Below are 17,617 nucleotides of genomic sequence, written 5' to 3'. Positions count from 1 at the left end.
CCAAAATAACAGAAAAAGGCCACTTTCTGCTCTAGCCCCCTTTGATGTCTATGTGTGCACGTGCCTGCTTCTGAGTGTGATTTAATGGTACTAATATGGCAGTAGAAATTTGTATGCACTTCATGATCAAATGTATGTACACTCTTAAAAATAAAGGTGCTTCAAAAGGTTCTTCAGGCGATGCCATAGAAGAACCATTTTTGGTTCCACAAAGAACCATTCAGTAAAAGGTTAATTAAAGAACCATCTCTTTCTTACCTTTTTATACTCTGAAGAACCTTCTTTCACCACAAAGAACCTTTTGTGAAACAGAAAGGTTCTTCAGATGTTAAAGGTTCTTTATGGAACCAATTAGACAAAAAGGTTCTTCTATGGCATCGTGAAGCACCTTTATTTTTAAGAGTGTAGTCTCTAACTGAACAGAAACTTTAAAACTCAGAAGAGAAAAATCAGCCACAACTCCAGTTGAGAAACTGCCATCTTCAGGGACTCCAATGGAAAGTTCCTGCAGGGGTAAAAATTTTGGTTCCCCAAAACAGGTGATGTCCTCAGAATGCTTTCTGACCCCAGCTTTGGCACATCCTCACACATTATCATACACACAGGCACCAATGACCTGAGAAATGAACAGGAGAGAGTTGGGCAGCTGGTCTGTAGAGTAGCAGAGAAGGCTATGAGATCTGCCCCAATGCAAAGATCATCATGTTCACTCTTGTTCCCTGCAGAGACATTCATCCAGACACCATCCAGAGAGTCAATACTGACATCTCCAAAGCTGCCCAATGTGCACCTGGCTCATCACTTCAGCATCACAATAAAATACCTCTATGACCATGTGCACATAAAAAAGGACAACGTCAATGAGTTTGCATGAACAACATGGAGAAGTCAGAAAACCTCATCACCTTTCAAAACAAGACAGCTGTATGTGTGTGTGTGTGTGTGTGTGTTTTTTCTTTCGTTCATTCTTGCTTTTTTCCCTTTTGTTCATTATCTGCCTTGCTTCAATAGATAGGTACAAGACTGAAATTAGAGTAAAATAAAACATGCTGTTAGCATCAGAAGAATCTTGCTAGACTGTACAATAGGTGACACTAATGAAATTTAGTTGGCTTTGATAAGAAATCACATTTTTTTTCAACCGCTTACACACATTTTCAAAACTTTGTCTCTTTTTTTCAAAACTTTACACACAATTCCAAGAATTCCACACACACAATGCAAAATGCCTCACATCTCTTGCAAAATGAAGCACTTCATTCAAAATATCACAAACACATCTCAAAAGCAAACATTCATCTTATGTTGCAAACACCTTTGCCATAATATTATATTTTTGGATATATCATATACGCACAGTTATTCAAAACCTGAAGCTCTTCTTTCATGAGCTCCTATGTAGATTTCTGTACAAGATTGAAAGTAATTGGCAGAGAGGTGTTGAAAAATTCATGGTAAACTTTAAAAGCAAGATCGAAACCAGATTGAAGATTGAACTTTTTTTTACTGTAAGCATTTGTGGTTGTGAATACAATATTACACAGTACGAAAGAAAATAAACAAATAAACCATGTGTAGTTGTGTAGATGTGTATTTATAGGCCTATTCTAAAGCCATGATTGGTTGGTGTTAAGTAAAGCAATGAGTGTTGCACATGTGAGGAGTTAGTCATTGAGGCATAGTGTGAATTAGTCTGCCCTTTTGATTGGTTGTGTTTGAAAAAGTAAATCAAGATACTTCCTGTTAGATTTTTGTGTGTTACATAGAGAACTGTGTGTTGTGTTTTGCACACAAAGTGTTTTATGAAATTGAAAAGGCCGAGAATTAGTGTATAGTGTTGCAGATTTGGTGTGTGGTTCTGGTGTTTGAGTGTCAGGTTTCAGAAATTGTGTGACAAGTAAAGATTTTTTGTGTAAGCAGTTGAAAAAAACTGCAACCAGTAAACACAAATAAATATTTATTTCATAAAGTGTACATGTAATATTTTATAATGTTATTATGAAATATTTTAATAATTTCTAAATGTTAAATATTTTTAGTTTACCCCACATATGTTGCTAAACCTTTAAAAACAAATGTAACCTATATTATTATTAAATCTGCTCAAAGATGAACTTATGTTCAAACTTTGTGTGTGTGTACAAAAGTGTACTTTTTAAAAAGGTACCGCCCCAGTATCAGCTTTTGTACCTTTTTCTGAGAGTGATCCTGTAATGTTATTTCAAGGCCATTTAGGGGAAACTGTGGTTTGCTATTCTCAACATTTACAGATTCTAATGTTGTGGTTGTTGCAAGCGGATCTTGAAAGAAACTATGCAGTAAGCAAAGGTATATGCTACATACAGCCTCAGAACAGGGGAAAACCTGCTGCTTTGGCCAGAACATAATCTTTATTTCAGTCAAATAAATGTGCATGTTTGATGCAATAGTGAACATAATTGTTTATAATCAAGAAATTGATTTTCAGTGTATATAATAACCTACATTTTTGCAATAACTTTGCAAAATATGCAAATTAAGGCAGAGGTTGGTTAGCAGTTATCCAACAATATATCAGTTCTGTCATGAAACTGAATGACATCAGTAGCCTAATTAAATACTTTCTAAGTAAGTTGGACAAGAATAATTTTTGGCATATACTCACTATATAGTTTATAACAGTCGCATGCATATAATAATCTGAGGTACTCTCACTTTGACTTTGCTACAGGATGTGGTAAAAATGGAAACCTGTTGCGTGAACTGACGAAAGTAAGTAGCCCAGCGTTTGACTCTACAACCTCAAAAATGCAAAAGAAAATACCCTCAGCCTTAAATGTTATCAAATGCATCACAAAGACCATTTTTCACTGCTTGGTCGCAGCTGCATCACTAATCTGGCAGTAGAAAATCATATGTCAGTCATAAGTGACGAGTCACTTATGCTGTGAAAACGCAGCCCCAGACCACCACATGTAAGAGACTGTGCGTGTGTGTTTACAGGAAATATCATGTGAAGGACATCAGCCTACACACTCTCTGTCTTGGTCTTGCAACTTTGACACCTTGGATGTCATGCATCATGTACATTTCACATCTTTGGATATTTTTTGGTGCTTTGGTGTCGTCAAACGGTAGGTTCAAAATAGCAGTATTTATTGTCAGTTATAATGTGGTTTATATGATATTGGAGGTAAAATATATGTTGATCATTTTGACTATATTTGATTTACAATAGTATTACAGTTTTTCTGAATTGCTAAAACACTAATTTCTTGTTATGTGGACAAAGTCCTCAGGCCGGACTCAAGCACAAAGACATGATGCTGAGACAGAATGAATCTCTCATCGACCCCGATTTTACAACTGCACAACTTACAGTATTTGAGTGTACTGTAACATGCTATTATTCATTTAGAGTTTTACAGTTTTTTACAATTTGACCTTTTTGGCTTTTGCAGTTGGACTGCAGTATTTTTGCAGTATCCAAGTGCTGAATATATACAAACATTATTCAATATTCAACACAATACTATTCTTGCAGTACATACAGTAGGCCTATACAATATAGTCACCTTACTCAGTTGCAATTACTATACTTTTTTACAGAATTACAAAATTGTTTACTCAATACAATATACTTTTTTCTGTAATGTTCTGGATGCTGTGTTCTCCATTTTTCTCTGTAGTGTCTAATGAATGCTCTGTAGTGTTTATTTTATTGACTCATGAGTGTGTGATCTGAGAGCACCGTTTGATTTTGAGTGCAAGTGAAGTGGTTTTGCAGTGATTGTTTGATTTTGATGGAAGAGTCAGAGGTCTCGTGAATTTAGTTTGAGGATTTGGACTTGTGTTTAATGTTTTGAGAAAATGAGTGATGGTTTCAAGAAATGTGTTTTAGCAATTCAGAAAAACTGTAATAAAAGAATGCAAAAGAATAATGTAATATTGTCTCCATGTCAGCAGTTCAGATTTTTTCATACATTTATTTATTTTACATTGTTGTGTTTAAAATTAACAAACCTGACATTTCTTTAACATTATGTATGTTATGTTTGGTAGCAAATGAATCTTAAAAGATTAAAATGTGTGCATGTGTGATATCATACTGAATCACTTATATTTTGATGCTCCTTCATTTTAGCTCAGTACCACAGGAATACAAGATGCACAGAGGTCACCGTGAACGCTTCTCTGAAATCTGAAGTCTTTCTCCCATGTCACTTTAATATAAGCCATCACAATGAAACCGAGAGTGTGAATTGGAACCGCTATTCCAGTCTTGTAACGATCAGGATTAATGGCAGAATCTTCTTTCACAGTCTTAGTGAAGGACGAGTGAATGTTTTTCCACTTCTATCTAAACATGGAAATTTCTCCATCCTCATCCATGATCTGCAGTCTTCAGACATTGGCACCTACACATGTCGGCTGAACAGTGAATGCTGGACGGTGAAGATCAATGAACGTCCGCACAGTAAGATCAGGGGTCTTATTGTCACAACTGCACTAGCATACATTCAGACAAATGTATAAAATATATTTTACAAATCAATGGTTTAAATATTTTGTTATATTTTACATTCTCGCGGCTTCATGACTTTTGACAACTGTTGCATTTTTTTCGCAGAAATATGCAAGCATGTTCCGTGCGACATCTTAACCTATGTAGTGTGACAACATGCCAGGCAGTAACTTTGGAGATGTTCAAAAGCATTTTTGTATAGTATTTCTAGCGCATGTGCAGAAATAATCTACAATAACATTTGTATATAGACACGTACATTTTGCAGATGGTTATTGGTCAAAACTGTGTGATTCCGAAGCTGTTACATTATAACTGTATTTTTTTTCTTTGTAGGAATCAATGAGTCAAACCCCTGGTTCTACTTCGCAGCTGGAGCTGGATTGCTTATTCTCCTTTTTATTGCATTCAGCCTGTTATCAAAATTCTATGGTGAGCATTGTTTCCTTACATTATTTAGATAGTATAATTTACATAGTATTTTTATACTTATTATGTAAAAAAAATAACAATAATGTATGTATTTACTCAAATAAATGTTGTAAATAAATCTTCGCTTGGACAGGGAAGTGTGTAAATACATCATCCAAACCTGATCCAGTTAATGGCGTACAGAGTGAAGGTGAGCAGTATAACACACCTGGCCAGTGCTTGATGTTCAGTCACATTCTGTGGAGTTTCTTGACCTCTGTGAAAATCATATGACTTTTAGGTAGTAATTCCCTCGAAGAAACACAGAATACAGAAAGCAGTGGACATAGAAACAAGAGGGGTAAGAAACATGCTTTACTTATAAGCATGTGGTCTTGAAAAACACACAATTGCACTTAAAAATCAATGCATGTCATTGCACTACATACAAAATGTTAAACCAAGGCTGCTTGGAACATTTGAGAGAGAAAAAAGTTAGATGTGCATATTGTTTTCTTGGAAATAATTGCACTTATTTGATAAAAAATGCAGTTAAAAACGGTAATATTGTGAAATATTAATAATGATAAATATGATTACTTATAAGTGTTTTTATATCCAAATGTCATTTATTCCTATGATGACAAAGCTGAATTTTCATTAGCCATTATTCCAGTATTCAGTGTCAGTGTAAGATTAAAAAATAACAAAAAGAAAGAAATTACTACTTTTTTTTTTGCATAAAATGTATCAAAAGTGGCAATAAAGACATTTATAACACTACACAAGTTTTTTTATTACTATTTTGTATTTCAAATAAATGCCGAATTACTTTTTTTTTTCAATTACATTTATTAATTTAGCAGACGCTTTCATCCAAAGCGACTTATAAATGAGGAATACAAGAAGAAATTCATCATAAAGAGGCAAAATAAACACAAGAAGTGTTTGTAATACAAAGTTTCAGACATCGTTTAGAATAGTACAAGCTAGAACAGGGAGGCACTAAGGACAAGTAAATCATATCAATATATGAATCATTATTCCTGCATTACGCGTTGTATTTTGGAATTTCAACAGACCAAACATTTTCTGGTCAAAGAATATATGATGTTATGATATGGTATTATTGATTAGATTACCTCAGAATAAACATTTTGTTTGTCTGTTGATCTTATTTCTGAAGGTGTGAGGAGGGGCCCCACAACTGTTTATGGTATGAATGATGTATCATATTCGTACTGTTTTCACTGTGTGAACATTGGACTTTAAGTTGGTTTTATTATTTTTTTCATGATTTTGGGTAAAATTATAAATCTTTTTCTTTTCTTTTTTTGTCCAGAAAATGATATACATGCTCCAAATCAAAGTTCTGCTGTGCAGCAGGGGCAACATCCTCAGAGAGGTGAATCATCATTTTTGGTTCTTGATTTATTGTATTACTTTACAAGATAAATAATGCAAATCTAATTTTGAAAAAAAAAAATCAGCATTCAGAGCTGCTCCTGAGCCAACTACAAGTCATCCTTCAGATGTAAAACCATATTATGGTAAGGCAATATTTGTGCTTGGAAAAACAGATTAGCTGTATGTGCTACAACTGAAATAACCCCAAAAATTGTTTGAAAAATTTCAGTCAACCAGGCGGAGCTCTCCATTCCAGCAAATGCTGGCAAAAAACGGAAAAAACAAAAACGTAATTACTTTTCATTGTTCTTAAATGTAATTTATTTTGTATATTAATGAAGTTTTATTACATGGCACTTTTTCAGAACAATTATCACAGCCAAAAAAACGTAATTGTGTTGTTTTCTTTCATTTCTCCGGCAGATTTTCAGTTTAAAAATCCAATATACAGTGACTGAAGTGATCAGAAGTCAACGACAGAATCCAGTTCCACAGAATCCAGAATACAATCGTCTCAATAAATGCTGATGTTTAACATGGTTAATGGAAATCACATTCATTTAATTAAAATAAAATCTGCTGTGTGACATACACAAATCATTGAATGAAAAACTAATGCTTCAGAATTATTATTATCCTCCTGCCTCCTTTGTTTTGCATTTTACAAACAGAAGTTGGTGCATTTTAATATTAGTTGGTCAGAAAACATACTGGTAAGAACATTCAGTTTGTCACAAGCTGACCTTTACATTTGTTAAAATGTGTGAAATGTCTGAAATTCTAGTTTGCAGAAATTAGCAAATAAATACATTGTTGCTCACTTGTTTTCTGAACAAAATTAGTCATAAAATTCTCTCTTTTAAATCTAAATTATTGTAAATCTACTTTATTGTATTTATTTTGAACATACACAATATTATGCACATACACATTTTTAACTAACAGCTGCTAGTGAACAGCATTGAAAACCTGCAGTGAACGCAGCAGTGTAATGTCACCCTGTGCTGCAAGTGGCGCTAATGTGTTTTATAAACCAACTGACAACTTGTAAACAAGATGAAACAAGGTCTTCTGCGCCAAAATAACCTGCGATTGTGACTTATTAATATTCTGTTGAGCTTTTAATAAACGCAAGAGGTGAAATATAAAGTTAAGCAACGTTAGGAAGTGGATAAACGGCGCATGAACGGTCATAGACATGTCAAAATCAGAGAAACAGAGAAGTATGAATGAAGAAAGCTGCCTATTTATCAGCACAAAGACAAACTCATTCAGGCTGTGAAGGAAAACACCTTCCTGATCGTAACAGGTGAAGCTGGCAGCGAAAAGACCACTCGGCTGCCTCAGTACTTGTATAAAGCAGGTATGCAAGTACATGACCATTGAACTGGAATTGACAGGCATGTGTGTTGGATGTTTTCTGCAACCATGATGCGCGCGCATCCTGAATGTTTACAAACCGGTAATTGGTGTATTCCTCTTCTTCAGCATGTCTGTGTTTTTTTCTTCAGGCTTTTGCAGAATTGGTGTGACTCAGCCCAGGAGGGTTGCAGCCATCACTGCAGCCCAGAGGGTGTCCCATGAGATGGGGGTCTGGCTGGGTGAGGAGGTGGGGTACCAAGTGCACTTCGATGACTGATCTACAAAGGTACGAGATTACACTCTTATTTAACACTTCAACATTTGTATCTCAGAAACAAAAGTACAAAAGCTGTAACTGGGGCAGTACCTTTTTAAAGTTATGCTTTTGTACATTTTTTTTTACCCTTGAAGTGTGCCTATTAGTACCTTAAAGATACATATTAGTACCTAAATATTATATATTAGTACCTTTCGAAATGGTACCACCCCAGTGACAGCTTTTATTATTATAAAAAAAAATTTAACCATTTTTTTAAGTTTTGTAATATTCTATGCAGAAATTTCAATCAAATACACTACCATTCAGAAGTCTGGGGTTAGTACAATTTGTTCTTGAAAGAAATTAATACTTTGATTCAGCAAGGATGCATAAAATGGGTTAACATTTATATTTATAATGTTTGTTCTTTTGAACTTTATATACATTAAAGGTCCTGAAAAAAAATATCATGCTTTCAACAAAATGTTTAGCAGAAAAACATTTATATAATAGTAATAAGAAATGTTTCTTGAGCAGCAAATCAACATATTAGAATTCAGAATATCAGATTTCTAAAGGATCATTTGACACTGAAGATTGGAGTAATGGCTGCTGAAAATTCAGCTTAGCTGTCACAGGAATAAATTACATTTAGTTATTAGTTAAATTGTTCATAATATTAATGCTTTACAGTATTTTTTTTAGCCTTTTTGAGTGCACTTATTTAAATAATATTAAAAAAGAATCTTACTAAACCCAAACATTTGAACGGAAACGTACATTGTAATCCTCATTTCATCATCATATTTCATATTGTTGTTATTGACACTAATGTCTGCATAATTTCACGGCAGTACAACAAATATTACCACAATGCATACAAATATTTAATATATAAAAAAAAAAAAAATCTTTTCCATATTGTAGTACTGGGCCCGTATTCACAAAACATTTTATCTTACCACTAAGAGTTCTCCTAAATAGCAGTAAAAGTTTTTAGCTAAGAGTTTTCTCTTAAAACCTATTCACAAAGCTGCTGAGACAAACTTTTACTAAGGAATAGAGAGAAGTCTTAAAGGGTTAGTTCACCCAAAAATGAAAATTAGACTGTGTTTTACTCACCCTCGAGGCATCCTAGGTGTATATGACTTTCTTCTTTCAGACAAATCCAGTCGGAGTTATATTAAAAATGTTCCAGGCTATTCCAAGCTCTATCATTGCAGTCAGCGGGTGTTGCAGTTGAACAGTCCACAAGTCGTCAAATAAAGCGCGCGCATTCATAATAAACGTGCCTCACACCGCTCCGGGGGGGTGAATAAAGGCCTCCTGTAGTGAATCCATTATTTTTTGTAAGAAAAAAATCCATATTTCAAACGTAATAAACACTTTTCTCTCACTTCCGTTATCTTTCATACGCGGATAGCTTTCCGGCGGATGACGCAGCACGTATGCGCAGCGCGCGCGCCTCTGAGATATGCTAGTCTTGCGAGTTTGTTTACAGGAGCAAAGGAAGTAAAGTTTCCTTACTTTAGCAAAGGAAAACCAGTCTCCTCTTGGTTTATATCGAAATCCTCTGACATTTTTCTTTGCAAATCCTCGGTTTGTGCTTCTAATTCATGACCGGCATTTTGTTTTGTTCTCTCTCCGCGTTCGTCACTAATCACGCAACGCCGACGTGCAACGTCATCCGCCGGAACTGCTTCCACATATTACAGAAACCGGAAGTGAGAGAAAAGTGTTTATTACGTTTGAAATATGGATATTTTTCTTATTCTTATTTCTATTTTTTAAATGTCTCTCTCTCGCTCTCTCTCTGTACTATTCTAATATATTAGGTAAATCCAACATCCCTTTTATTTTAAAGGTAAACCAGAAGGACAAAAGGAAGCAGAGATCAGACATAAAGAGATAGCAGCTTGTGCTGGCGGCTCCAATGATTTCCTCATGCTGCTCTGTGTGTTTGAGCAGTGCAGAGCGAGGTAGACCATGACTGGCCAAATTACTAAGTAAATCCAGAACTCTTTATGGAAATCCACTGGCGAGCAGTGAAGTCAGCCTTCAGCTTTGAGTCTCAGCTGAGGGAGATTCTTCTTCGCCTGAAGCCCGTAATTGTTTTTCTACAATAGTATTTGCTTTTACTATTATTTTGTGAATTCTTACGACTTGTTCTTGACTGTTTATGTAGCTTCTGCTTTCCACATGAGAAGTTTGAGGGCAGTCGGAGTGAACTGCTTTTGGGCAGTGCCTTTGCTTGGGTTATTTCACCAATGTAGCCAGGAGGTGAGTGACACACTGTCATTTTATTACATAATATGTATTTATTAAAGCCAGTATTAAAGCTGTTCTGTTTTCCTCAGATCTATTGGGAAATCATTCTGCACCATGGATGGACATGGGTCCAGTGTTCTTATTCACCCCTCGTCATGTGTAAGGAATGAATTAAAAATGAGATTTTTTTTGTCATTATTTACTCACAGTCATGTAATTTTTAAGCCTGTTGTATAATAGTTTTAACTAAACACTTGCTTTAACTTCTTTTATTCAGCTCTTTGGTCAAGAATTGCATCTGGATTGGATCATCTTCCATGACGTGTTGGTCACCTCACGGGTGTACTTGAGAACAGTTTGTCCCATGCGTTACGAGTGGGTAAAGTACCTGTTGCCGAAGCTACATGAAATCGATGTCTATGAGTTAAGTAGTGTCACTAGGGAAGAGGTAACCGATGAAGAGATGGCGCAGTGGGAGGAGAAAGAGGCAGCAAAAAGACAAGCAGGTGTGTTTGAAGAGGCTGAGCATTTTGATGTAGTTAAATTGTGTCATATTTTTTTTGTACCACATTTTTTGGTTTTTAAACAGAAGTCACAGAGGATGAGGCAAAGAAGATGGAAAAGCGAAACGATGAAAGTTCAAAGACAGAGGCTCGCACTCGCTATTTGGAGCGAAAACAGCATCGGCTGCAAAGAAAGGGCACATGAGAGGATCAAATATTCACCACAGATACTGCAGCTGCTGAATACAAATATGAAAGACTTTATAATCTCAGATTTCAGAACATAATCCGTGTTTACTGCCACAGCACTCTGGTCCCTGTGAATTTTGAATATGGCTCTTGAGTCATAACATGTAATAAACATTTAATATCTTTTATGTAAATAAATTGTTTTTTTTTGTTTTTTTTTTAACTTTTGATACAGAGTGTTCTTTTTTTAAATATGTTTAAAGTGTGGACAAAACATGAAACAAAACAGTTCCGCATCCAGTGCATTTGAGGGGAAGTTTTCATTTATCCCAATGACTTAAATCTTCGACTCACTAATAAGATTTGTTAAGATTCTTAACAAAGAGTGGCTCTTTCTAGAGGTTACCAATAGGAGGTGATGAGTCATTGAGTCTTTCACTTTCTGTTGAACACAATATTTTGAAGAATGTTGATTACCAAACAGCGTATGGTAGCCATTGACTTCCATAGTATTTTTTTTTTGTCAATACTGTGGAAGTCAATGGCTACCGTCTACTGTTTGGTTAGTTACCAACAATTTTTAAAATATCTTCTTTTGTGCTCAACAGAAGAAAGAAACTCATACAGGTTTGTCCCAACTTGTGGGCGAGTAAATGATGACACAATTTTCATTTTTGGGTGAATTATCCCGATACACACCAAGCTGACATCAAAGAATTAGCACTGACGAAAGCTGGCTGTGTTGTCGCCTTGCTTCGCCTGGGACAAAAATTTGCACTTGAACCCACCACAAAGATTATGGCCAATAGCAAACTTAAACATACGTTCTGTTCTTGCATGAGAAGAAATAACTCCATACTAGCAGGTGGCAGTAGTCTGTATTTGTCATTAAAAAACTGAAACCTGAAACTAGGACTGCAGTAGATATACAAACTATTAACAGAGCATTGTTATATACCATTTTCTTGCTAATCACAGATGGACTCGCTGCTTCAAATATGTCTGATGAGTTGCAAATGGCACTGTCTTTGTCAGTACTTTGGGCCAGAAAGGAAAGAACTGGAAGTGAAAAATAAGAGGTAATAGTTTTATCACTTTAGTTTTTTATTGTGCACTGGTTCGTTAACATCCAGTCAGACTGGTCTCTCTTACTGATGGGCTTAGTTGCTGATCCAACATGCTCATTTGGCCAAAAAGCCACAGATGCGGTCTGACTAGTGCCAAGTGTGCGGAACACAACGCAAAAACTGGGCCGACAGGCATTCAACACTGGCTTGACATTGGCCACTCAGCCCTAAAAAAACGCCCAGTTGTTTATGACCCACGATTAAAGGAACTCCATAAAATGTACAAACAATATGTTGACTAATTTCGTTCACTGACGAGATGTTCAGCTTAGGTTCTTCAGTGCTGTTCTCTTGTTCAGACTCAAAAAAGACTAATTTATTGAAAAACATCAAAGACTGAATAATTTTATCTCGTTCTGCAAAATTATCTCATCTTTATGCAAATAATTTCAAATGGACTGAGTTAAAATGTTGTATTCTCAATAGCTAAATTCCCCAGACATTATCCAACCAATGACATTATGCTCCTTCACAGCCAGCATTACAATTTTAAACGCGTGCGCTAGTCAGAAAACGATTCAGCTAACGCCACTAGAGCGCAGCCGGAAATGACGTACATAGAATATGAAGAACTGAATGATGTGGCAAAAATGAAACGAATTATTTAATACTGACTAGACTACTCATACCGGCGCTTATAAATCAAATCTAAAATATTAACCGCCAAACGCTCACATACACCAAATCCGAGTTTCGCGCATCGCCTGCTTGATTAACAAAATCGCTGAAATCTCTGAAATCGCGAATGTCCTTCCGCCGCAAAATCCGCGCTGCTGCTTCCGGATTGTCAGTCTGAGCTATTTCCGCCGCCATTGCGGGTCTGAGCGATTCCCATCCGTGCAGAGAGGGGAGAAAAAACAATAACCATCTGGCGGATTGGCTTGACACGACGAAAACGCGACACTTGCATTCTCTGTCTAATAAAGCCAGCAGTCCTGCATTTGATCTGTTTTGAATCGGGGGTGTCCGCGGAGAGGAGGTCGTCGCTCGCTAAAGCTAGGCAAAAATTTTGCGAGGAGCCCGGCCGGGAGGATTGAGAACAGAAAGCCCAAACCATGGCTCAAATCCTGCCTATCCGCTTCCAGGAGCACCTGCAGGTGGGTTTTTACTACGGCTAAACCGTACGAGACTCGTTCACGGCATTAATAATCGTTGGCTGTGCTGTTACAGAGGTGACAGTGTTAGTTAGCTTTAGCGCTAGTTCAATGAATGACCTCCCATCCATTTCAATGGCTGTGTATCAAAAACTCAGCATCTTTGAACGGTCGAATTTAATGCGTGCGGAATTCTAAAAACTGATGGATGTTCGAATTTAAAAGTTCGAAACCGCCGTTTAGACGGAAAATACTAGCTGTTCGAATCGAACGAGCTTATGATGCTTGAAATATGCAGTCTGGGTTGGCAGGTCACTAGGTTTTTGGACACAGCCTATGCAGGTGGATGCAGCGATCGGGGAAGGATTAAACCAGCTTTATCAAGCTACATACCTGATGTGATTGATTTGATCGCAAATGTGTCGTTGAGATAAAACGTGACTTGGATGGTCCACATTACCATTGAAACAATGTCCCTTTATTGCTGATTTAAAGGGATCGTTAACCCGAAAATGTAAAAATTATAATCGTGTGCTCACTCAAAAGCCAATATAAATGATGTTCGGCAGAATTACGTAAAATGATATGTAAAATGTATGGGTTATTCACAGAGATTTCACGAGTCGATTCGATTCAGATCTTGATTGGATTTCGATTCTATTCAAAATCGATTCTCTTGTAGATATATCAAATACAGAACGCGTTAATTTTTTCTTAAGGAAAAATCTCGCTACTAATGTTGTAAACTGTACAGAAATCCAAATTAGATTGCTGTTTATTTTTAGATATAACAGTCAGAGCTCAAATAAAAAGAGTTGTATCCAAACACTGAAAATACACATTTATGTAAACTTATTAGTGATATACTTATGTTTTTACACCCGTAGATTTTTTTTTCAAACTTATATTAAATGAGACATCACTAACAGGTTAAGTAAAAATATGAATCTGTAATATGGTGCATATACTGTATTTAGGAGAATGCTCCTCTGTAGTTAGTTTTTCTGTCTAATAAACATGCTATGGACATTAAATGGCTTTCCTGAGGTAAATGTTATTTGACATTGTTTACAAGCGGTTTTATTGACGTCTTTTCACGGTCGAAACACTAAGCGATGAGACGTGAAACAAATTATGGTACTGTTTCTTTCAACATACCTTCTGATGTTCATTCATGTTTTTTCATGCTATAACTAGTAGTAAAGAGGAAGAGATGCGCGCTGTGTTGCCACATTAAAGGGCATCAAAATGACATTTAGTACTTGAATTTCATGATAAAATGGACAGAATTTGAGCTGAGACTTTTTCATATCATAAATAAAGCACAAAGCTTATTGTTTTGAAAACACATCAAATGAAAACAGACTACATGGTTGATTTTGGAACTTAAGAATAAACATCGATTCATCAAAATAAAGATGGAGTAAAATCAATTATTTGATATTGTCAAACCAGCCCTAGTTTAAAAAAAATGCAGTGAAAGTCGGTGCTGACTGATGCTGCCACTCTGCCTAACATTTTTAGTGAACTGTCCCTTTAAATAATCTAACATTTAGGATAGTGTATATATGTATAGATGGTGTTTATCAACATTAATGTGTGATACATAGATGGATAAATAAGATTTGAATGCTAATTCATGGATATTTGTTGTTTTCATGACTTAAATTCCAGTTGCTGGAGTATTAATGTAATGAACCGGCCTGACTTGAGTCATTACAGTGTATTGTGTCATTGCACAGGTGCATCACAGTGGGGGAGGATGATGGGGCTTGTGAGATTGTGCCCATAGATCCCTATTTTTTTTATTTCAAAACGTCCCATAAACATTGAAATAGACTTGCAGCAGACACATTTATGACCTCCAGGCAGTGTATTAAAAAATAAAGCCAAGCTAGACAGCATTTTGATGCCGAAATAAAAAAATACTAGTTCTGTATCTAACAATGGTAGATAATGCCTGTCCACCTCTTACAGCTTCAAAACCTGGGCATAAACCCAGCGAACATTGGGTTTAGCACCCTCACGATGGAGTCGGATAAGTTCATCTGCATCCGGGAGAAGGTGGGCGAACAGGCCCAGGTGGTGATCATCGACATGAGCGATCCAAATACGCCCATCCGCAGGCCCATCTCTGCAGACAGTGCCATCATGAACCCAGCCAGCAAAGTCATTGCGCTTAAAGGTAAGACACAGGGACATTAAAGACATTTGAAAAGTGGGGGGACACATTAAGGCATGGATTTTTGAAATGTAAAGATAATTTTTGGCATGAATATAGAAATTTCCATGAGTTTGAGTGTTCCTGCAACCCCCTCCCACCCCCTCAATATATAACATGACTACAATATCTTTAGCTGACTGTGTTTCCATCGAGACAGTTTAGTGTAACAGTGTATGACTTTTGTGATGTCAAATGACATAATTATTCTATAATACCCTCCATAATTCCTACAAGTTTGTTCATATTCCCAGCCATCTCTGTCTCGTTACGTATTAAAGCCTCTTGCTGTAATTTTTTGGTTAAGAATAGCTTTTAAAATGCTCATTGGAAATGTCTTGCCGTCATAAATGCTTTGTCTGTTCTTGCTTGTTTTTGTTCTTTTTTATTTTTTGTTTCTTACTGCTTTCTTATGTTTGCAGACGGTGAGTTCAATTTCATCTATCCTGAGTTGTGGGATTTTGAATTGTGAAATGTGGGGTCAATCTGAATGCCTTTGTTGATAGATAGGTTAGCCATGTAAGGAGGGGGTTGGGATCGTGTAACATGCATGTAACATGGCAACAGCTTGTTTTTTTTTTCTTGTTTAGTGTAAAATTAAATACATTTTGTTGTTGTTAGACAAAACAACAATATTCAGCTCCTTTATTTAATTTCTTTTGGTTTGGCACTTGGCAGTATACTGTTAATTAGGGCTGGGCGATATAGCTAAAAAATTTATCAACGATATAATGTTTCATATAGTTCGGTATCGATAATTATTGAAATTTTTTATGTATTTTTAAATTAACCCAATTTATAGGGACAAACAACAAATATTTTTTGTTTTAACAGTCAAACACACAATAAAAAATTAACAAATATCTAATTTCTAATGTTTTATATGCAGATTGAATAGGTTTTAAGGAAACTTTTGGCTTGTCTCCCGAGGCCACAGGAGGGCGCAAAAAAAAGCACATTTAAATTGTCAATGCAAGGAAATAAATGTCTATAAAAACCTGCATTATGTCTAAATTAACTCATATAATCAAATATAATTTTGTAAATTGCATAAACAATTATGAACAAAACAGCATTATGTATTTATGCATTGCTTAATACAAAGAGCCGAATCGCCCATCACGCAGATTGCATTTGAATTTATATCGTTATCGAAGAAGGTGTACCGTCGATAAATATTGATACCGTTTTATCGCCCAGGCCTACTGTTAATGCAATGCAAAGGTGTAATATGATTGTAAACTGATAGATTTGCAAGGCAACTTTCTAGATATATTTCACTCTGCAACTCAACTGTAAGAATGAGAAGGTGAATTATGACCTTGAAAGTAGTGAGATAACCTGAATATTGTCTTATTTGCAGTGATGAATTGTATATGATTATAGTGATTTTGGAAACAATACTTTGATTCAGCAAGGATGCATTAAATTAGCGAAAAGTCACAACAGAGACATTTATAATTTTACAAAATTTCTAATTCAAATAAATGCTGTTTGTTTTTCAACTTTCTATTTATCAAAGAAACCTGAAAAATACATATTTAAGCAGTACAACTGTTTTCAACATTGATGCAAATAAGACATGTTTCTTGAGCAGCAAATCAGCCTATTAGAATGATTTCTGAAGGATCATGTGATACTGAAGACTGGAGTAATGATGCTGAAAATTCAGCTTTGCATCACAGGAATAAATTACATTTCAAAATACATTACAATAGAAAACAGCTATTTTAAACTGGTATAATATTTTAAAATTTTTACTGTATTTTAAATAAATAAATGCAGCATTGATAAGCGTAAGAAACATCTTTGGAAAAACATAAAAACATTTTTTTACTGACCCCAAACTTGGAACTTGGAATGGTATACTGAGTGCAGAAATTTATTTTGTTAAGCCTTGAGTTTCAATAATATATGCATTTGTTAGTAATATTCAGAATTGTTAGGTGTTGTCCCCCTCATGACATTGTTACATGTAAGGCCAGATTTTTTTTTATTTTTTTTTATCAATTACTAACAGTGGTTAACAGAAATTAAATCAAATATACAGTGACCCCCAAAAATATTTGGACACTTAAAAAGTCAGAATGCCGTCACATTAGAGAAAATGATCAAATTGAGTGCAAACAAAAGCATGTTCAAACAAATCATAATTCAGCTTTTCTCAAAACTAATTTGTTTTTTAATGGTTGTTTGACATCTACTTTCCACAATATCGACTGACATTTGACAACTATAAAGTGTCCAAATACTTTGTCTTAATTTTAAATCA

At 35.5% G+C, this 17,617-nt stretch overlaps 2 protein-coding genes and 1 pseudogene across 2 annotated transcripts in view; all 3 read left to right on the top strand.

Moving 5' to 3' along the window:
* Nucleotides 1-3,006: 3,006 nt before the first annotated feature.
* Nucleotides 3,007-6,868, top strand: LOC107701404 (uncharacterized). Its single transcript, XM_016503401.1, has 10 exons — nt 3,007-3,113; nt 4,124-4,456; nt 4,841-4,936; nt 5,070-5,126; nt 5,217-5,276; nt 6,102-6,131; nt 6,258-6,320; nt 6,406-6,465; nt 6,552-6,611; nt 6,746-6,868. Exons 1-10 carry the CDS (start codon nt 3,050-3,052, stop codon nt 6,778-6,780), a joined length of 858 nt encoding a protein of 285 aa, XP_016358887.1. The 5' UTR covers nt 3,007-3,049; the 3' UTR covers nt 6,781-6,868.
* A 652-nt stretch (nt 6,869-7,520) lies between these two features.
* LOC107701400 (probable ATP-dependent RNA helicase DHX40) lies at nt 7,521-11,021 on the top strand (annotated as a pseudogene).
* A 1,549-nt stretch (nt 11,022-12,570) lies between these two features.
* LOC107701399 (clathrin heavy chain 1) overlaps nt 12,571-17,617 on the top strand; it is a 36,140-nt gene continuing 31,093 nt past the window's right edge. The window contains exons 1-2 of the mRNA XM_016503396.1: nt 12,571-13,127; nt 15,102-15,309. Coding sequence (XP_016358882.1) covers nt 13,086-13,127; nt 15,102-15,309 — 250 coding nt within the window. The 5' untranslated portion in view covers nt 12,571-13,085. The remainder of the gene's footprint in view (nt 13,128-15,101; nt 15,310-17,617) is intronic.

This window comes from Sinocyclocheilus anshuiensis, unplaced genomic scaffold, assembly GCF_001515605.1.
Source record: "Sinocyclocheilus anshuiensis isolate Anshui unplaced genomic scaffold, SAMN03320099.WGS_v1.1 scaffold1906, whole genome shotgun sequence".
Lineage (NCBI taxonomy): Eukaryota > Metazoa > Chordata > Actinopteri > Cypriniformes > Cyprinidae > Sinocyclocheilus > Sinocyclocheilus anshuiensis.
Note: the sequence above shows the minus strand (reverse complement) of the source record. Positions and strands in the feature narration are given on the sequence as shown.

Coding starts and splice junctions, on each gene's coding strand:
- LOC107701404 (XM_016503401.1), top strand. CDS start 3,050: ATGTCATGCATCATGTACATTTCACATCTTTGGATATTTTTTGGTGCT. Junction 5,277..6,101: donor TGGACATAGAAACAAGAGGG/GTAAGAAACATG, acceptor TTATTTCTGAAG/GTGTGAGGAGGGGCCCCACA. Junction 6,321..6,405: donor GGGGCAACATCCTCAGAGAG/GTGAATCATCAT, acceptor AAAAAAAATCAG/CATTCAGAGCTGCTCCTGAG.